Below are 20,324 nucleotides of genomic sequence, written 5' to 3' on the forward strand. Positions count from 1 at the left end.
CAGTAGTACCATGGTGGATTGTTACCACCGGAAATGAAGAACCGGTGGGAATTATCACCAACCGGTTTGGAACCGGTTCTGAGTCGGTTCCAAGTCGGTTCCAAGTCGGTACGGTTACTTACCGGGGGTAGCTGGATTTGCAAGATCATTGATACATGGCATGGGTTATGGCACCACCGAGACTTGTAAAGACCAGACCGGATCTCGAGTGGCTAGAGTGGCCGGATTGACCGGCGTCTTGCAACTGGGCCGGTTGGGGAGTCGGTCGGTTCGACCGGGTCTCGGAGTGCTGGTGCTGCCAAATGTGTAGATACTATGGCTGGGATCGGGCAAATTGGGGGTGCTGGCGGGGTGGAAGCCCAGACCGGTCTTATTACCCGATCCTTCTCTTCTCCACTCTTCCCGGATCTATAGTAGGATGTGAATTCCTGGGCTGCCACAACGCGCCAAAAAATGAAAAAAACAAAAAAATTATATCTAAGAGGCGTAGGAGCCCAGGGAAGATTACAAACAAGCTCTGTGCACGCCATGCAGCCACTTCTATTGTATGCGGACGGTATGGTGCCATGGGCAGCCACTCCTGCAGCTGCATGAGCCGCTGTGGTCGCGGTATGCATGCATCAAGGCCCCCCCTGCTGGGTGTTCCACCCATATAAAATGGGCCCAAAAGACGTCTTCGGACTCGGATTTTCGAAATTCTAAAACCACCACTCAATTAGTTGATTTTTGTTCGACCAGCCTGACACTTTTCCTGGTCAAAACCGCTTTTGTCTGCCCTCGTACTTCGCCCTCACGGTGAGGCTTCAAAAAGCTGATCATTTCTTTTTCGCTCAACAAATTACACTTTTTGCCCCTCCATCCAATATATAACCTAAGCACTTCGCGCCCGTCCACAAAAAAAATTGTACAAAAACCTCAACCAGGTCCCTTAGTCCAAAAAACCCCTTTTTTTACCCTCCAAGTGGAAAAAACCACCCTCCAGCAATCCTCCCTGGTTTGCTCCCACCCGCCCTTAACTTAGTCTGTTACAAAGTCGTTTGTAAATGTCCACCTTAACTCTTGCGGTGGCAGACTACTTCAAGCAAGAGCCGCAGCAGGCTGCACCAGAACTCAACCATAAGGTCGGGCCCGTGGGGATTCCAAAGCTGAAGAAACTGCAATGCCATAGCCAGCTTCTTCTGTCGTCGCCTCACGGCTTCCTTTCCACGTCGGCGCCGCCTTTGCACAAGGCCTCTACTATCCCTAAGGCGTCTTCTGTGGTGCCCGTGCCACACAACAACATTAACATGTCATATACTTGCTCTTCGTTTTCGAAGCTGGCGCCTGATCTTGTTAGCTGGCCGGAGAAGCCAAAGCCTAGAGATGACGCTTCGTACGATCCATTGTCTACTCCACAGGTGCTCATCTCTGGATCCAAGGCTGAGAAGCGCGAGCCCCAAGCCACTGAGTCGCCTCAGGAGAAGCCAAAGCAGTTGCCAAAGGAGGGACCAAAAGAATCGCCAAAGGAGGACACTCAATCTCCAAAGGAAGCTGCTGGATCTCCTGCTGAGAAGCAACGGTCGGCCTCAGATACCATGCCTCCTTTGCGTAAACTCAAGCTGTCTTTGAAACTTCCACAGCTCCACAAGTCTAACCTGACGTCGCAGCTTTCTCCAAAACTGGTTCGTTTCGCCAGCCGTCTCGAAAATGTCAAGACTTTTGACGGTAGAGACTCTCCGCTTGCCGTGTCCGTGCAAAACACCCCAATGGGCTCTCCCTCGCACTTTGATTTCGACGTGGAAGACTATTTCTCAAACAACAGCAACTTCACTGACTTGGCTCTTGGTTCCGACGATTCCGACTCAGATCTGGACTCCTTCTTCTCGTCGGTCCCTCAGCACAGCTACAGGGTCAGCTCCACCAACTTCACCCCTCCTCAGAACATTTACGATAAGATTTCTTGTCCAGTATACCTCCAGAGCGTGTGCATTGCCCTGGATAAGAAGCTGATGGTGCTCACTGTCATGTGCGAGAATTTGGCTTTTGAAAAGAACCTTAGCGTCAAGATCACCTTTAACGACTGGCACTCTACCGTCATCTACAACAACGCTCAATACGTGAAGTCGTTCTCCCTGTTGAACTTTGACCAGTTCAAATTCAACATCCCGCTCACCCTGCTTCCTAGCGCCATCAACACTCAATTTTGCATTAAATACTCCGTTGCGGGCTCTACTTTCTGGGACAACAACAACACTGAGAACTATTCTGTCACCTTGACTTCTTGTGGTAAGCCAAAGCCTAAGCCAAAGTCAAGAAGATCCAAGATCAACAGCTCCTTCGATTTCAGTGCTCCTTCATTCCCTGAATCATCGCCTAGGTTGCAGTCAGCTGGCGACACCCCACCAGCGAAAAACCCCGTCCCTTACACCGAATTGGTTTCTAAACTCATGAATGTAAAGAAGGACGAGCAAAGGCGTGTACCTTTATTTAAGTCGTTGTCTACATCAAACGTCAACGCCGCCCCTCCATCCAGACCGGCTTCGCAGGCAAGGCCAAAGTACTCCAAGTCATACAAAGCACGGACAGCATCCTCGCCTCCAGCACAAGAACCTAACCTTCTGGTCGGTAACGGATCTGTCACTCCACCACCAAAGGAAGCTACTCCAGCAGAATCCAAAGAGGAGGAATCTATCCCTCGCTCTGTTGGAGCCTTCCACGAAACTCAATTTAATTCCAACACTTATGCGGCTTTGTTGCGCACATACTGTTTTAGTGGTACTCCATCAGCTAACAACTCTGTTAACAATTCACCTACTAATTCAAATTCATCCAATAGGCCAGAATACGACTGTGCCTCACCTGCATCCACGTTTCACTCTTTGAGTGATTCGATCCACATTTAAAAGGCGTGGTATTATTGCGAGATCTGGTATCTCGTGATCCCACCACACCAGGTATATGCTGATTACTTTACGAGCATGGTTGCTCATTGATATTATCGTTTGGTTTCAAGCTATTTTTTTTTGTATTGTTTTCCTTTCTACGTTTCGGGCATCTGTATAGATTTTTGTAATAAAGCTACTTATCTTAGTCTATTGTGATCTCCCTGCATACAGAGAATAGTCTTTTTAACTATGTGATGGTTCATGCGCTTCGTAAATGATTTGTCACATAGAAGTGTACTGCAAAGAACACCAGTTGTCTATATGCAGTACTTTCCATCAAGCGAACTGATATTATCCACAGTTCACCAGCCACAATGATTCGGAGTTCAAAAAAAAAAAAAAAATTAAAATAACCATCTCTATAATAACGTACCCTATATAGATAAATAAAATTGCCAATAAATATCAAAAACTAATGCATTGCCCATCGTACCTGTCAACTCAGACTTCATCCCTGGTAGGAGTCATATGAATGGCGTGCGCAGCCCAAAACTTGGATAAGCGCGGAAACCACAATTATCGTCGAAATCTGGGGTGCTCATTGTAAGTAGACTTCATCACCATGTCCCTTGGAGCTAAAGCTGCTGAACGTTTGGCCAACAAAATCGTCCTTATCACCGGCGCCTCGTCTGGTATTGGCGCTGCTACCGCTAAGGAGTTCGCTTCCGCCGCCAATGGTAACATCAAGTTGATCTTGACTGCCAGAAGACAAGACCGTTTGACGGAATTGGCCAGTGAATTGACCAAACAGTACAAGCCCATTCAGATTCACACTGCCAAGCTTGATGTGAGTGACGCCAACTCAATTGGCCCATTCATCACAGCCTTGCCAAAGGAATTCTCTGACATTGACGTTTTGATTAACAATGCTGGTAAGGCCTTGGGTAAGGACCAGGTGGGTAACATCGCTACTGACGACATCAACGGTATGTTGCAGACAAACGTCTTGGGTCTTATTACCATGACCCAGGCTGTGATTCCTCTTTTCAAGAAGAAGGACGCTGGTGACATTGTCAACATTGGTTCTATCGCTGGTAGAGAGCCATACCCAGGTGGAGCCATCTACTGTGCCACCAAGTCCGCTGTGAAGTTCTTCTCTCACTCTTTGAGAAAGGAATTGATCAACACTGGTATCAGAGTGTTGGAGGTGGACCCTGGTGCAGTTGAAACCGAGTTCAGTGTGGTGAGATTCCACGGTGACAAGGCTGCCGCCGACAAGGTGTACGAGGGAACCACGCCATTGACACCAGAGGATATTGCTGAAGTCATTGTCTTTGGTGTGTCTAGAAGACAAAACACTGTCGTTGCCGAGTCTTTGGTGTTCCCAAGCCACCAGGCCGGTGCTTCCCACATTTATAAAAAGCAGTAATTCGATGCCTTCTAGAGTCACATTGGTTGTAAAAGTAGATGCTTTTTCTTTGATCGCTTAAAACGTTAACTGCTCAAGTGTTCTGGTGAGCTTAGCAGGTCCCTCGGTGGCGCCATCTTCAATGCCCACCTTGGGTCTGCTGCTTTCCAAACCAGCAAGCAAAACGCAAGCTTTGCAAATCTTGTTTGATGTAATGTAGCCGCACTTCTCGCATGTGTTACCATCGTTCTTCCTTCCAAGACTAACACTACCGTCAGCATTAATCTCCTGTTCTGCCATCTGTTCTGCGGGTTTCTTATTCTTATACGAAACCGTCTTTTTCTTTTTCTTAGGCGCTAGCGCCAAATGTTCGCCGGTGTAGATGATATCCATGATGCAAGAAGGTCTGACAGCTTCCAAGGACTTGAGAAGCTCTCTGGCGGTGCCTCTAAACGCTTCTGGAGCATACGAGCACTCCGTAGAAAAGTAATCCAATTTTTTGTAATGGGCATAAAGCACGATCTCCTTCTGGTACGAATACTTGAACGGCTTAGACCTTTTGATAGGCAGTCCACTTGACTGTGTCATTATAGAAGTCGAGCTTTCAAGTCTAGCTGTATCACCACGCAAAATGTTCATAAGCACCGTCTCAGCCATATCATCAGCATTATGCCCTGTAACAACATGAGAAATACCCAACTGGGCAGCACCTCTATCCAAGGCCTGTCTTCGAAGCACACCACAGTATGTGCAACTGTTTCTCATGCCAGCACAAGCAACAATCTCGTCCATCAGCCACGAGTAAAGATCCTTATACGAAACGATCTCGAGGTCCATATTGTACTGGTCCTTATTACGTTTAACCGTAGCGAGCGAGTCATCTCTATAGCCCTTGATACCTTCGTCAATAGATAGAAGCACAAGCTTGACGCCATATTCGTACCTCTCATTAAGCGTCTTCAACACAGAAGCAAGCACAGTGGAATCCTTACCTCCTGATGCTCCAATAGCGATTTTTTCACCTGGGCTGAAGAGCCCTGCTCCCGAGATGGTATTGTGGATCTCGGTCTCGAAGACCAAGAAGAAGCACTCCTTGCAGAGCTTTTGGTGGTTCTTGGGTCTCTTCATCACAGCTTTACGCCCATGACAGTGCTGACAAAGCGCCGTCACCTTTGGTCTCTTGGTGGTCTTCTCAGGCATGATGTGGGTTGGGATGAGATGAGTTGAGGTCGCAGAAAAAGATGGGGCATAAGTAGGCGAGGAGAATGCATTTGGTGATGATGCCCAATACTATGAAAATGAAGAAATAGAAAAAAGAAAAAATACCTATGTGATGGATATCTATAGTTAGGAAGAAATGTGAAAGATCGGTGAAATATGGGATTAGTTGTGATTTGTGGTGGAGGTTCAAAGATTGTGCTATGTTGTGTCATTTGGCTGCGAAATAGAATATACAGATGTAGAAGCTGAATTCGTCATTTTTATGAACCACTTGTAATTTATTTCTTCTTATAAATGAAGACGGGATATTATGGTATTCATTGATTTCACGATATCTTGTTGTATGGTTTAGCAAGGAAGGAAGAGATGAATACTGTCTCTCAGAGTATCCTGTTGTGGGAGTTCAAAATCCTCCATCCATAGATATTAACCCATGTAATGGTAATTGTAACTATTTAATTATATCTCTGCATCTTTTGGATCTCCCCCTTTTGATCTCAGAGAATCTACAAAATGTACAAGTCAAACATCATGATTTTATTGGAAGCTCCCGATCAGAATTGTCAAGAACTGTGGAGCTTGATTGTTTGTGACAAGTCACCGTTGTTCAACCCGAAGCAGTTCGATAGACAGCTTTCCCACACCCCGTTTACACCCCGTTTACACGTCAACCATAACATTGTCACGAACGAATACTCCATTAGAACCGTTAGAAGATCGAATAATGGCTGGCCCTCTGCAACTGTATATCTCAGCCCAAAAAACCAAATACAACAATTGAGTGTGTTAAACATTAAAAGAAAAAATCGATAAGCAAATCGCCCCACCCTATTTGTTCTTGTTTCAATTATGTACTGAGCTATCGATAAGGACACAAGACCCATGGCCATAAACAACCAAATTAAACTCAGTTTTTCTTGTAAGCTGGAAAAAGATTCCCTAGACATTACGGCAAGACGCTCCTCAGGAGTAAAGCAGTCTGGTGAAGGGAACTTGTTGCAAAAATGTTTCCTTTCCCAAGTACATAATAAATTGTCACTCACAAAGTAGGACAACGTAAAAAAACTCCCGTCAGAGTAGCTTTCATTAAAACATTCATTTCGACGATCCTCACATTCCTTGCGATAGTCGTAGTGACATTTCCACTGTTCAAATGGTAAAGAAGTGTCTGAGATTATGTCTGGAGTGTAATCAAAGAGCAAAATATGATACACCTTGAACCAAGAGGTGACGAACATAATCAATAAGCAGCTGCAGCAAATTCCAATTCTCGTCTTATAGAATGAAGTCATCTTGGAATGAAAGCCTACCAGGTAACGATGGGATGGAGCGAAGATATCAAAGTATATCTAACAATTCATAAAAGCATAGCACAAATTCTGTCCTTATATAACCCATGGTTTTAAGGACAGTTTCAGGTGGAGTGGGGATGATATTCTAGGCTTAATCGACCAAGGTGTTTCAAGTTGTTGATCTCTTCTAACTCATGTTTCAGAGTGCGTAATAGGCGTAGAAGCTAAGCAGTAGCTTGCTTCTAATTTACGAGGAACGCCAATGAAAAGATGTTCAATAGGGGGCTAAGCTTTTACGGAAGGTATCCTTGACTTCTACAATTACATCCTGCTCTCGTTACAAATATTTTATTACTATAGCCACATGTTCCTGGCGGCCGTATCTAGTAGGACACGACGAAACATTTTCAAGACAAATCACTGCCTTCTCGTGCCTCGTGCTCATGCAATGGAAAATGACGTAACTTCGACCGTCCGAAACGAATCTATGGTACAAACCTCCTCCCCTTTGGATTTCACGCTGTCTTAGGCTGTAACCTGAAACTCGTCGTTGTTGGTGTTCACGTTGGCGTGACGGAACTTGCTGTTCTCCTCCTGTTGTGTCTCCTTCTGCTCCTTCTGCTCCTTCTGTTGCTGCTGCTGTTGCTGAGTAGCCTGCTTACGGCTGTGACCGTTAGATCCAGTCTTCTCATGCTTGTCGAGCAAAAGCCCGAGCTTCTCGTTCATGATGCTGGCCAACTCTTGCAACTTGCTTCTCTGAGGCTCGTCAGTTGTGAAGTTGACGAAGTCCTTGGACTCGTCCAAAGAGCCCAGGATCTCGTTTTGCGTAAGCATCTTCTCGAGGATAGACTGGACATCAGTCTTCTCAATGTCGAACTGCTTAGCCAACTTGTCGACAGACAACTTGGTGAAGATAGATTTGTAAGTGAAGACGTAGGTTCTCAAACCCTCAACTTGCAATTGCTGCTTCAACATCAGCAACAACAGGTCATTGTCAGCAAACAATCTCCAGATCTTGATAGAGGACAACAACTGGTAAGCCTTGTCCCAGTTACCCTTCTGCAAGTAACGCGAGGCGTAGATCAAGTGGTCCTTGATGCTCTCTGGAGGACCAGTGAAGTACTGTCTCTCGTGGAATTCCAACTTACTCTTGAAGGACTTGATGCTGGCCTTTCTCTTGTTGTCCTTGGTAGAAGTGGAAGAAGCAGCCAAAGCTGGGATTTCAATCAACATAGACAGGGTCATGAAGACACACTCAACCAATTCCAAGTTGATGTGCATGTGGAATGGCAACAATTTCAGCTTCTCCGCCGTAGTTACCTGACTTGGGTATTTCGAGTTGTATCCTTGACCAAGCAATTCCTTGAGTCTCTGTGTGTTGACAATTTCGTTCAAGATTTGGTGGGATTCCTCGATCTTGCCAGCCTTGAAGGCACCCAAACCCAACTGCACAAGAGCACGGTTGTACAAGACTTGCGTAGAAGAGTCGGCGCTGCCAATATTGCTGTAAATCTGGGAGTTCAAGAACAATTCTCTGGCTTCAGAGTACTTGTTGTTGACGGCGTAGTAGTAGGTCTTGCACAAGAGAGCCTGCTTGTTGTAGATCTTGCTATCCTGCTTGCCCAAGAATTCAGTCAAAGAACCAACGACTTCAGCTGGAGACTTACCCTTGGTGTAAAGCAAAGACTCCTTGATTCCAGCAGCATCCCAGGTGCTTTCCCAGGCGACGCTTTCGTTTTGAGCAATCAACTGGTCTGGCTTGAAGTAGATGTGGTCCAATCTGCGGAGGACAATTCTGGCCAAGTGGTCGGAGATGCTGGTAGTGGATTCGACGTAAACCTGAGCACGGACAATCAACAGGTAGAGAGTTGGCTCATCCTTCAATCTGTCAACGTATTCAATAGAGTGAGGGTCGGAGTTTTGCAAAGATCTGGTGAACTCATCGTCCAATCTTTCGACGATGGCAGCGACAGAACCCAAGATAACCTTGACGCCCTTGTCGTTGGCTGGTGGCTCGATATCGATGTCATCGGTAGCAACACCCAATTCAGAAACACAGTATTTGTCAGAATGCTTCTCCAAAAGCTGCAAGAAGTCGACAAAGTCCTTCTCGTTTTGCTTCCAGGCATCGATCGGCATGTATGACTGACTGGAGGAAGCATCGAATCTGACGGAGAGCAACATCTGGTAGACAGAGATGATTTCAAAAAGCTTACCTTCTGGCAAAGCGTCTTGCAACAACTTCTCCAATACGGCAACCTGTTCGAACTTGTCGATGTTCTTCTTACCTCTGGATTCAGAGATTTGCTTCAAAGTGTGGAACACAGGGCTCAATGATCTCGTCGTACCGGAAATAGAGCCAACAACGGCACCACCAGCACCGGTATCGTTACTAGTCAAGGTGGAAGCGATGTTCAATGGCTCCTCTGTGTCGAAAGCAGTTGGGTTCTCCTTGTAGTAGTCCAAGTAGACCTGGTATTCCTTAGCAGTCTTCTTGACTCTCTGCTTCATGGTGTTGAAAGATCTGTTCTGGTCGGTAGGAAGCTTCTTCTTCTCCTTATCCTGGGAGGCGGCTTCAGATAACGTCTCCTCCAACTCACCCAACATCTTGTAGTAGAAGTTTGGAATAGCAATGTTCTGCTGGTTGGCTCTGATCAACAATCTACCCAATCTGTCAAATTCGTTCAACACAGCACTCCAGTTCTCCAAATTCCTCGAGTTGTAGATCAGGTCAACCAGTTCTCTCATATCATCAAGGAGCTTCTCTTTACCACTCTTCACCACCTTTCTGCCCTCATTGTCGGAGTCCAGGTCGCTGTCGCCACCAGAACCCTTCAAGAAGTTCTTCTTCAAAAAATAGGAAGGGCCGGCGCCCGAGTAGTCTTCATCTTCCGAGTCCAGGTCGTCTGAATCATTATCGAACTCAGAGTCGGTGGAGAAGGCCTCTTCCTCAGAAGAGGACATCAACTCCTCCTCAGACCCGCTCAAGAGATCTTCCTCTTCGGACGAAGTGTCGGAAGTGTAACCAGCCGCAAAGAATCGGGACATGTTATTTTACCGTGGTTAGTTTTATGGTGTAGATCTGGTGAAGATTGGAATTTTTTTTATTCATCGGTGCACGAAAAATTTTCTTAGTGCTCACTTTTACCCGCGCACGCGTTAACAAGATGAGATAGTAGGAAGAGTAGAGAGTGCCAGTACCGTCAGAAAAGGGAAGTGAATTGTTTAATATATGGTTTTAAGAATGGAGTATGTCGGCAAGTCTATGAATTTACCTGTTCTTGGTGGTGTTTGAAGATTGAGGCAGACTAGTGTGGAAAATGTGGTCTCACTCTGTGGCAGGACCAAATACCGAGTATATCTCTAGGGTAGATAATTATAATTTGCTTAGAATGGGACCAATTTTGTTTGGATCTTATGTGATGACTGCAAATGATTGGCTTCTATCTAGCAGGAAAATTGGTATGTTTCAGAGGGACCGTGATGCTGGTAGGTAATGATTCAGGGTCCAGGGCACGTCTTCATGATGCTGGAAGTTTCTCTTAATGAAGAGAAGTGCAAGATCTTGAGTAGCACTTGTCCAAAGATTTTGAGAAATGTTTTCAATTATGCCCAATGAGCAGACGACGACCCCAGATCTTATTGAAACGCTATCCGTTCTCGATTATCTGACGATTTCGATCAAAGCTCATCCGTGTACGACTTGACTCTGGAGAACTTAAACGATTTCTCGTTCTTCAACGAAAAGTTCACTTCGTCACCTGTTGGAGTATATTCGCCTGAGGTCTTTTCAACGGCAAAGTACCTCGCCCAAGACAACTTACTATAGTTTGGCTTATTGCCAATATTCCTGATATTGTAGTAATAGTAGAAAACGTAATAAGGAACTGAACCGTGATTTATACGAATTTCTAGCTCACCATTCAGCTTAATGCTCCATCCTCCAGTAAATATTTTATGCGGATGCGTTGAAGGGTTGAAATGGAGTGGAACTTCCTTAGTTTCCATAATGCATTTGTTGGTGTTACTTTTCAGCAACTGCGAGACAACCTTAGTGGGATCTAACGCCGTCAATGCCATGAGACATACGCCATCAGGGTATAGCCTGATATAACGGTAGTAGGTATTGGTCTTCACCGGATTGGTCCAGCTTAAAGAATACTCACCTCTTCCACCTTCCGTGTAATAATTCACCACGCTAATGTAGCAGCCCATGAACTTCACAAAAGGGTTTTCTCGAAGCACCTTCTTCCAGGAACCACTACGGGCGTATAGTTCTTTCGGATCGTTCATTGCCGCTGTCTCATGTCTCTGATACGGATAAATCAAGTAACAGAGTCTTTCCCAGAGAGCAGAGGATGCAAATGCAAAGTATGCATGTCTCTTGCAAGTCATGCCAAAATGGAACCACAGCTCAGGATGAGTTTGAAGCAAGATACCCAATACATGGACCCAGATCTCGCCAGGAAGGTGTATAAGAGGAGCCACCTCTTCGTCAGGGGCGTTCAAGGCCAAATTATCGATTTTAACAACCACATCAGTATCGTTCCAGTGCTCAGGGTCATCTGCACTTGGTGCCTGGGCCTCGTGGTGTTCCCACAGCTCTAGCAACTCGTCCACCTTAATCTTCTTGACCGCTTCCTCATCGACCTTATGACCAGCGTTCTTACCATGCTGATCCTTGAGCTTTTGAATTGCCTGAGGAACCCTTTCCTGACGGTAAAGACGGTCCACTTGTTCGTTGAGTCTAAATGCTTGTCTGTAGAAGCCTACAGCGTCAGACATCAGTCCATGCTGCTCCTTCTCCATGGCTTGCTCAAAGAGCGATATCGCCTGGGTATCTGTTTCTGAAAGAGCCATATTGGTGTATAAATGCTTTTTATAGGATAGGGAGTGTAGTGGTGATGGGTATTGGGATATGCTTTGGAAGAAGAGTGTGGCTGGAGTAGTATCTGATATCGCGATAAGACTGGGTGCAAAATCTTACTAAGTGAGACACATGGGACTTGGAGAATACCAATAGAGGAAAGTAATGGATAAAAAGGAGGCAAAATATAGAGAGAAGACTACGGTAGGAATTTTACCTACACGCTATTTCAAGTCAATTATCTAACATTCTAGCTGGATTGCAAGCTCTACTGAGGCTGGCTGTCCAGCACTCATATATTATGTCGAGGGGCACCAAAAGAATCGTCAAACACAGTAAACTGTTCACTTAGAAGAGAACAACACCCACTCCACTACCTTTATCTTCTGTGATCTGGTTGGTCTTTGGATCGATACCACCGCTGATAGCCTTCATACGGTAGTTGAACAAGTAGTAGTTCAAGAATCCGTCACCACTGCCAAACTTGTTCTGCTTCATAAATAATGGGTTATCCTGCGATGTCAAAGCGTTGAAGACATCCACACGGAACTCCTTGGCGGTGATCAAAGCATCATTCATCAAGGTATTGAGACGGGTCTTGTAGGCGTCCTCGTCAGTGAGGGCCAGTTCCGATGCGTAGTAGAAGAGGTATGCAATGCCCAACTCGCTATGGGTTGGGTTGTTCAAGACAGAGAATGGAAGCAAGTAGTATGAGAAGAAGTCTGTAATTCTGCCTTCCTGCTCCACAACATATGTCTTGATTACACTGGCACGGGCTTCACCACCCAAGAACCAGTGAGCCATTTCCTCTTTGGTAAATTTCTGTACGATTTCATATCTTTCCTGGAAACGGTGGAGCAAGTCATGGACCTGGTCGATATCCTTAGGCTCGATAGGTCTAAGACCTTGCGTTTTAGTAGCATTAGGCAACGAGTAGTGAGCCACCATCTGTGCTTTTGTCTGGCCCTGGAAAAGATGAGAGAATCCCACATCATACAACTTCAGCCAATTGAGCGGACGGTGGGTGTATCTGCAGCAGGAGATTGGAGAAGGCAACACGATTCCAGCGGTATAAAGAGCCTGCCAAATGTCCTCCTTGTTGACTCTTCTGGTAATTTCCTTAATCAAAACAGGAGTCAAACGCTTTGCACGCAACTTCTTGTGAATACACAAAAAGTTAATCTCCACCAGCTTCACCTCATTACCTGGTTTGGTCAACTTAAGTGTCACTGGAACAGCGGCAATGAACGCAACCAACTTACCCGTGCCACGAACACGTACACCCAAGTGCCAGTCCTTACGCCATCCTGGAGGCTTCAAGGCCCACTTGAAAAACTCGTGTGAGTACTTGAATCTGAACGTGGCGTCCTGATCTTCCACATAGTGCTCGTACAAAAGCTTGTATACCTCGTCCAACTCATCCAGCGACTCCACATCGATAGTCAGCCAGTAAAACTCGTCCAAGAGAGGCAATGGATCATTAGGTACCTCCTCGGGAGTCTTCACCTCAATAGGTCCGTAGTTTTCCACCACCTCGTCCAAACTAGGCACAGGCTGGGTCTTCCAAAACTTGTAGTCCTTCATTTGTTTCTTCTGTGTTTCATTGAGCGCTTCGCCCATCAGCATAAGCTTCAAGAGCTCCTCAATCAGCTTGGGCGTCTTGTCTGACATTGGTAGGGTTGTAAAGAAAAGTCCCGGGTCGTTGAGATCTGGTCGAGGATGGTGCAGGCCACGACAGGAGGACGAGTTGGAGTAGAGGAGAAGAGGAAAGTATAGGTAAACTTTGGAAAAAAACGTCGAAGGAATATTAACGGGAAGATGCCGTTGAGGTGTAGTTATTTTTGGAATTTTAATCGAAAAAATAGGACCTAAGGTAGGTTTGGTTGGTGGTAGAACTGGCTATCTTGACTGCGTAACGGTCTCTCTACAGATAGACGCATAGGGTGCTACAAAGAAACAAGTAGTGGATGGCTTGTCATCTAAATTAAAAAGGAGGGGTCTAGTACGACTGGGGCTTCGAGGGCTATTGAAGGTTTCTATTACTTCTATGTGCTACCTTGGTGATGTCATGGGCCTGGTAGAATGGCTGCGAAATACTGGGACCAATTGGAAATGTCCATGGATGGTGGCATTAGTGGAGATGGTTTTGGAAATATTGGGGCTGGGCAATATAAAATGAATAATAAGAAGAGTGTATTGAAATGGAAGGTTTTTGTGGTGAAGCTTGTTTTAAGACAATTCTTATAGTACACTTATACAAGGTAGTTCTCCATGATTCAGAACTGTCTTATACCGGGCAGGTATAGTTAGGGAATTCAATAAATATTGCAAAAATAATTCTTAGCTTCAGTAATGCACATTTAATATTCAACAAGACAGGTTGTTCGTTGTGTAGGTGCCAAGATATCAAATATGGATTTATAGAAACGGTGATAGACTGGAAAGACAAGGAAGAACCAATTCCTCAAGATGAAGATTGGCAATTATTCTTTCGATATTCTTCAGTTTATCAAAACTCAGCAGGATGCAATTAAATGGTGGTCATCGGCTAGGCTTTCTATTACTTCATCTGTGCTTGCCTCAATAAGTAGCATAGCTAGTGCTGCATTGAGTACAACGAAAGGTAGGAGTATTTCAAGTATCATTTCCAGTATAGTAAATTACTGTTCATTTAGGTTGCTTTAAGTGTAAGGTATTTATGACGGGCAGATCGTGAAACTCTCAATGAGTCACTTCCCACAGACATGAGCAACACTGAGGAGTACACTTTGATTGACAGATGATATAAATTATACAAAAGATGAGTCAAAAAGAGGGGTCTCACATTACTGTCAATATATTAATCGAATATCTAGAGAAGACAAGTAGAAGCATACTATAACAACGTGGTAGCCTTCTACTTCTCTTACTCATGAGCTACAGCGCCTTTCCTCATCTAAGGACACTATAGTCCTTTTTTTCAAAAACCCATGAACCATACATTAAGCTTCAGTAGAGCTAATTAATCATATATACATATTTTCAATTTATAGCCAAATCAACATTTGGTGGCAAGTGCACCGTTTCCTCAGTACCATCTCCATATACGCCTATCAACATTTTCGCACCCAAATCAAAAACCAACCAATACCACTATGGTGCTCCACAAGTCAAAATGGGACAGAAAGGCGAAAAACAAGTACATGAAAAAGCATGGTATCCAACAGCCAGTGGAACCAAAACCAGTCAAAACCAAATGGTCTGCTAAAAAGTCATCAAACACGCCCAGAGTCTTGCATTTCGATGAAGACGACAGTGACTGGGACTCAGAGGATGAAGCTCTTCTAGACCATTTCTACCCGCAATTGGGAGAAACTCAGCTTCCTGTGGAGTCAAAAATGGCTATAAAACGTCAGATCGTTCAGGCTTTGATGCTGCATCAGCAAAACCAGGAAGACAGCCAACAGCCTGAGCCTAGAGAGTTTAACGAAGAAGATGGTATCTACCTCGGCACAAGACACGAGAAGCCAGAGGAAATACCCGAAGAAGGTGAAGCTGAAATTGACGAAGAAGCAGCAAAGTATCTTATGCCAAGTGACCAGCTTGAGACGAAGATTGCAGAGTACCTCTCCTCTGATATCAAGCCCCAGAAGAACAGGAAGCTTCTCAAGAATAAGATGTCGGATAATCTTCTTGATGAGTATGGAATAGACAGCTACTCCAGCACGGTGAAAGATACAGACTATAGTCAGGTGGACGACAAGCAAGTGTGGAAAGATTTTGATAAGTTTACGTCGGATGACCTTCACGGGTTCCGTATTGGAGGAAAGCCCGATACCTCTAGAAAAGAACATATTAGGGAACTAACAGAGGAAGAAAAGAAGCAGCATTCGAATCGTGCAGAGAAGTTGGAGAGTGCTAAGCTCCATGAACAGATCAAGAAGAAGTTTGGTGCGTCGGAGTCTCAGGCTAGAAAGATCATCGAAATCAATAATATCAACGAGAACGACGAACGTGCCATGGAGGTGTTGAGCAAGAAGCTTGCCCAAACGGGACCAGAGGACGTGAATACTTTAGATGACGATCTTGAAACGCTTCTTGGGGCTTCAGCGACAACAAAGAAGGAATACAAGCCTATCGAGGACCATGATCTCGACTCTTTGCTTGAACAGCTAGATGCCAGTAAAATAGAACAAGAAGCGCCTAAGGCCAGAGGACAGATATCGAAGAAGGATGAAGATTTCCTTGATGAGTTACTCGGATAATTAATTTGATGGGAAGATCTAAGCTGATAAAAATCCTGTTGGCTTCCTATACTTGGCTATTGGCTGCGAAATCTGATAATGCTGGTTTCTGAGGTGAGGGTGAAAGATTGTCATTTTCTAAGGGTTATGTTACCACACAGCTACCATTATGAAGTGATTAATCATTATAATGGAAAAATTCACCACCATCTAGCTCACTTTTCAGACCACTTTGGTGGCCTTATCATGGTATTTTTCAGATTGACCTGCATATGCACACATACAGCTTTTCACCAGGGACATCGCGAAGCTCATCTTAAAAAAGTGCAAAATCCATAAGCCCCAGACTTCTATTCTCGAAGAATATAATAATAACCAAATATGATCTCTTCGAGTTGTTGGGTCCCAAGAGGCTTTGCTGCCGAATTCCCAGAAAAATATGAATTGGACGATGCTGAGATGGAGAGAATCACTCAGATGGCCCAATTAGAGTTATCAGATGCCAAAGCTGACTTGGAGGAAGCTCAACAGAAGGAACTCAAGCTGGAGGAGGATATTGATGATGACTTGAAGGAATATAACCTAGATACTTATGATGATGACGAAGAGGAGGATGGTGAAACCGTTTCTATGTTCCCTGGCCTCACCAAGACTGATGCTTCTTATAAAGAGAACGAAGATGGTGACGGCTACCTTTCCTTGCCAAGTGCCGCTGATGAAAAGCAGGAAAAACTGGAATTGCAAGTTTACCCTACCGATAACTTGGTCTTGGCTACAAGAACTGAAGATGATGTCTCATACCTTGATGTCTATGTTTACGACGATGGTGCTGGTGCACCAGAGGGCAGTGCCCTTGAACAGGGTGATGAATTGGATGAGGATGTCGCCCAGGGTATGACCAGAGAATCTAACTTGTACGTGCACCACGACTTGATGTTGCCAGCTTTCCCACTTTGTGTTGAATGGGTTAACTTCCGTCCTGGTACCAACGCAGACGACAATGACTCTAACATTGGTAATTTCGCAGCAATTGGTACCTTCGATCCTCAAATTGAAGTTTGGAACTTGGACTGTGTTGACAAAGCATTCCCAGATATGATCTTGGGTGAACCACAACAGAACTCTTTCCAGTCTTTGCTGAAAAAGAAGAAGAAGAAGAGCAAGGGTAAATTCGTCAACACCCATCACACCGACGCCGTCTTGTCGTTGGCACACAACAGAACTCACAGAACAGCATTGGCATCTACATCTGCCGACAAGACAGTCAAGCTTTGGGATCTTTCACAGGGTATCGCTGTCAGATCGCTTAATAACGTCCACCAAGGCAAGACAGTCTCGCTGAGTTCGTGGCACTCACAAGAAGCCTCCATTTTGTTGACTGGTGGTTACAACGGCGCTGGTGCTATTTCTGATGTCAGAGTCTCTGACGACAGCCAGATGACAAAGTCCTACTTTGTTGGAAGCGGACAGGAAGTGGAGAGTGTTCAATGGGGCGCTCAGCCAGAGATCTTCTACACTGGTACTGATGCAGGTAACGTCTACTGTTTCGATATCAGAGTGCAAGACAAGCCAATCTGGACATTGCATGCTCATGATACTGGCATTTCATCTTTGGATGTCAGCAGCCACATTCCAGGTATGTTGGTGACTTCAGCCATGAGTGAAAAGGTGGTGAAGTTGTGGAAGGCTCCAACCGAGGCCAACAAGGGTCCATCCATGGTCTTGTCCAGAGACTTTGGTGTGGGTAACATCTTGACCTCCTCTTTTGCTGGCGACATTGAAGTTGCTGGTAACTTGACTGTGGGTGGTGCCTCTGGTCCATTGAAGATGTGGGACTGTCTTTCTAACAAGGCTGTTAGAAACTCTTTCAGAGACGAATTGAAGGAGCTCCAAAAGAGAGCCAGAGAGGATGCCGTGCAGCGTGGCCGTGCATCCAGAATCGCCAGAAAATACCAGGGAGACGCCAAGGAGACGTTGATGACAGCTGAGGCTGCTGGATTCAGCGACGAGTCCGACTCAGACGACGACGCAGGCATGGAGGAGTAATTGTACATTATAGCATAGAACTCAATTAATGAGCACAAGTGATGAAGTGTAGGTAAAATAAATCAGATCAACAAGACTCTACTACTAAAAATCCTATAGCAGTCCATTTATCAATGCACTTGGTTCACCTCCACAAAATGGCTGCGAAATGGCCGACCTCGAAGTAGGCTGGCACTGGTGCACAGGTGTCCAGGTCCACGTCGCAACAACTTCACCATCAGAGTTGGTGATAATCTGTAACATCTAATACACCCAATCATGCCCCGTTTGGAAGAATGGGAAATTAAAAAGTATTGGGAGATTTTCCAAGGGCTCAAGCCTGAAAATAATAAACTTACAGGCGACCGTGTGTCTCCTGTTTTGAAAAACTCCCGTCTCAAGGATGACCAGTTATCGAAGATATGGGATTTGTCTGACATTGACTCCGATGGCCGTTTGGACTTTGAGGAGTTCTGTATCACTATGAGATTGATTTTTGATTTGGTCAATGGTTCCATGCTGGAGGTGCCACTGGAGTTACCGGGCTGGCTTGTGCCTTCATCCAAGTCCCACTTGATCCATGCCAACAAGGCTGTGTCTTCGGGCTCCACGGGCAATTCTTCTTATGATGGTGACGACGATGACTTGTTGTCAGATGACTTCGACTGGTACATTTCTCCTACCGATAAGGGAACATACGAAACGATCTATAATTCCAACAGCGACTCGTACGGCCGTGTTCGCTTTGATTCGCTTGAAGGCTTGTACCTGACTCTTTCCAAGGTGCCTCGTTCGGATATTTCGTCTGCATGGAACTTGGTCAACCCTAAGCTGTTTGAAACTATTGACAAAGACCAGGTATTGGTGTTTCTCCATATACTAAACCAGAGAGAGAATGGTAAACGTATTCCTCGTGGAGTGCCTGCCTCGTTACGAGCCACTTTCTCCAAGGAAGTGCCTTCTTATGACTTGAGTGCAGCTGCAGCATCTACTCCATCCAAGAACATCAGCCAGCCCAAGGCCAATGATAAGAAGTCGTTCGGTATGAGTTACCTTAATAAAATTGGTCAGGGCAACAACGCTGACCGCGAAAAAGGAACCGATTTCTCTGCCACTGAGGGCACCGATTGGGAGGAGGTGAGATTGAGAAGAGAATTGACCAACTTAGAAGATCTCTTGGAGAAAGCCAAGACGGAGAGCCAGTCCGGTAGCAGGACGAGCGACAACGGCAATAGCGATCTGGCATTGCTAAAACACGAGTTTGAGCAGTTGCTCAAGTACAAGCAGAACAAGTTGTCTGCAGCCGAAAACGTCCCCAACACCGATAAGGATTTGACCGATGTGAAGAATGATATAGAGTTAATCGGGTCGCAAGTGCAAATGCTTGAGGAGTTTTTAACCGGCAAAGAAAAGGAGTTGGGAGAGCTTCAGCAGGAGCTTTCGACGTTGAGCTGATGGACAAGGCTATAGAATAGGTCTACGTAACGAAAATGATATTTCTTAGAATAGATTAGTGTATGCAAAAGTGGGGGTTTTGAATGAAAGTCTCGAAGCTTATTTCTTGTCCTTCTCGTCTTCCTGAGGCTCTGGCTCAGGAGTAGGCAATTTGAATGATTCTGGAGTGAAGTCCTTACCTTCACCAACCTGCTCCCACACAGAGGAACCGACAGTGAAGTTTCTCCAGGCCTGGGTCAATTCCAATGGCTCGTAGACAACTCTCTTTTTCTCTTCGTCGTATCTAACTTCAGTGTAGCCAGTAGTTGGGAAATCTTTTCTCAAAGGATGACCTTCGAAACCGTAGTCAGTCATGATTCTTCTCAAGTCTGGGTGGCCCTCGAAGAAGATACCAAACAAGTCGTAAGTTTCTCTTTCGAACCAGTTAGTACCCTGGAAAATTGGAACAACAGATGGAACCGAGGAGGTCTCAGAAGCGTATGTTTTGACTCTGATTCTGGAGTTGTGACGGACACTCAACAAGTTGTAGACGACATCAAATCTATTGACTCTGGATGGATAATCAGCGGCAGTGACATCCATGCACGCCTTGAACTGAGCTGGAGTATGGTTCTTCAAGAAAACCATCACAATACGGACAGCCGAAGGAGGAATGTAAAGCACCAACTCATCCTTCCACACTGAGAACTGTTGGATGTATTTAGGCAAGCAAGACATAAGGTAACGACCGAACTTGTGCAACTCCTCTGTGGTCTCCTTGTACTTGTCAGCAGGGTTTTCGATTGGAGCATGGATGGGAGCATTGGACTTTCTGGGTAACTCGTAGAGGTTCTGGAGAGGCTCCTCTTCGTCTTTTCTCAACATGGAGGAAGTGGAGAAGCCGGCAGTTCTCGAAACAGCAGCTGCAGCCACACCGACAGGCCTCGCAACCTGTTTGGCAACGCCAACTCTAGTTAGGGATCTCAACAT

The 20,324-nt window shown here is 45.4% G+C and overlaps 10 protein-coding genes across 10 annotated transcripts; 5 read left to right on the forward strand and 5 right to left on the reverse strand. All coding sequences in view use genetic code 12, as the record gives it.

Moving 5' to 3' along the window:
• Positions 1 to 1,043: 1,043 nt before the first annotated feature.
• GAC1 (protein phosphatase regulator) lies at positions 1,044 to 2,882 on the forward strand (the record flags this gene model as incomplete). The annotated part of the gene is made up of 1 exon (XM_025486990.1): positions 1,044 to 2,882. The coding sequence occupies one exon, from the start codon at positions 1,044 to 1,046 to the stop codon at positions 2,880 to 2,882; it is 1,839 nt and encodes a 612-aa protein (XP_025340438.1).
• Positions 2,883 to 3,486: 604 nt separating this feature from the next.
• On the forward strand, positions 3,487 to 4,293 carry CXQ85_003345 (oxidoreductase; the record flags this gene model as incomplete). The annotated part of the gene is made up of 1 exon (XM_025486991.1): positions 3,487 to 4,293. The coding sequence occupies one exon, from the start codon at positions 3,487 to 3,489 to the stop codon at positions 4,291 to 4,293; it is 807 nt and encodes a 268-aa protein (XP_025340439.1).
• Positions 4,294 to 4,350: 57 nt separating this feature from the next.
• CXQ85_003346 (uncharacterized protein) lies at positions 4,351 to 5,472 on the reverse strand (the record flags this gene model as incomplete). The annotated part of the gene is made up of 1 exon (XM_025486992.1): positions 4,351 to 5,472. One exon carries the CDS (start codon positions 5,470 to 5,472, stop codon positions 4,351 to 4,353), a length of 1,122 nt encoding a protein of 373 aa, XP_025340440.1.
• Positions 5,473 to 7,310: 1,838 nt separating this feature from the next.
• NIP1 (translation initiation factor eIF3 subunit c) lies at positions 7,311 to 9,833 on the reverse strand (the record flags this gene model as incomplete). The annotated part of the gene is made up of 1 exon (XM_025486993.1): positions 7,311 to 9,833. One exon carries the CDS (start codon positions 9,831 to 9,833, stop codon positions 7,311 to 7,313), a length of 2,523 nt encoding a protein of 840 aa, XP_025340441.1.
• A 633-nt stretch (positions 9,834 to 10,466) lies between these two features.
• On the reverse strand, positions 10,467 to 11,645 carry CXQ85_003348 (SCF ubiquitin ligase complex subunit; the record flags this gene model as incomplete). The annotated part of the gene is made up of 1 exon (XM_025486994.1): positions 10,467 to 11,645. One exon carries the CDS (start codon positions 11,643 to 11,645, stop codon positions 10,467 to 10,469), a length of 1,179 nt encoding a protein of 392 aa, XP_025340442.1.
• A 355-nt stretch (positions 11,646 to 12,000) lies between these two features.
• Positions 12,001 to 13,323, reverse strand: NMT1 (glycylpeptide N-tetradecanoyltransferase; the record flags this gene model as incomplete). Its single annotated transcript, XM_025486995.1, has 1 exon — positions 12,001 to 13,323. The coding sequence occupies one exon, from the start codon at positions 13,321 to 13,323 to the stop codon at positions 12,001 to 12,003; it is 1,323 nt and encodes a 440-aa protein (XP_025340443.1).
• A 1,463-nt stretch (positions 13,324 to 14,786) lies between these two features.
• Positions 14,787 to 15,896, forward strand: CXQ85_003350 (uncharacterized protein; the record flags this gene model as incomplete). Its single annotated transcript, XM_025486996.1, has 1 exon — positions 14,787 to 15,896. One exon carries the CDS (start codon positions 14,787 to 14,789, stop codon positions 15,894 to 15,896), a length of 1,110 nt encoding a protein of 369 aa, XP_025340444.1.
• A 360-nt stretch (positions 15,897 to 16,256) lies between these two features.
• Positions 16,257 to 17,921, forward strand: PWP1 (rRNA-processing protein; the record flags this gene model as incomplete). Its single annotated transcript, XM_025486997.1, has 1 exon — positions 16,257 to 17,921. One exon carries the CDS (start codon positions 16,257 to 16,259, stop codon positions 17,919 to 17,921), a length of 1,665 nt encoding a protein of 554 aa, XP_025340445.1.
• A 258-nt stretch (positions 17,922 to 18,179) lies between these two features.
• END3 (End3p) lies at positions 18,180 to 19,355 on the forward strand (the record flags this gene model as incomplete). The annotated part of the gene is made up of 1 exon (XM_025486998.1): positions 18,180 to 19,355. One exon carries the CDS (start codon positions 18,180 to 18,182, stop codon positions 19,353 to 19,355), a length of 1,176 nt encoding a protein of 391 aa, XP_025340446.1.
• Positions 19,356 to 19,454: 99 nt separating this feature from the next.
• ALI1 (Ali1p) lies at positions 19,455 to 20,324 on the reverse strand (the record flags this gene model as incomplete). The annotated part of the gene is made up of 1 exon (XM_025486999.1): positions 19,455 to 20,324. One exon carries the CDS (start codon positions 20,322 to 20,324, stop codon positions 19,455 to 19,457), a length of 870 nt encoding a protein of 289 aa, XP_025340447.1.

This window comes from Candidozyma haemuli (genome assembly GCF_002926055.2).
Source record: "Candidozyma haemuli strain B11899 chromosome Unknown E_2014730914, whole genome shotgun sequence".
Lineage (NCBI taxonomy): Eukaryota > Fungi > Ascomycota > Pichiomycetes > Serinales > Metschnikowiaceae > Candidozyma > Candidozyma haemuli.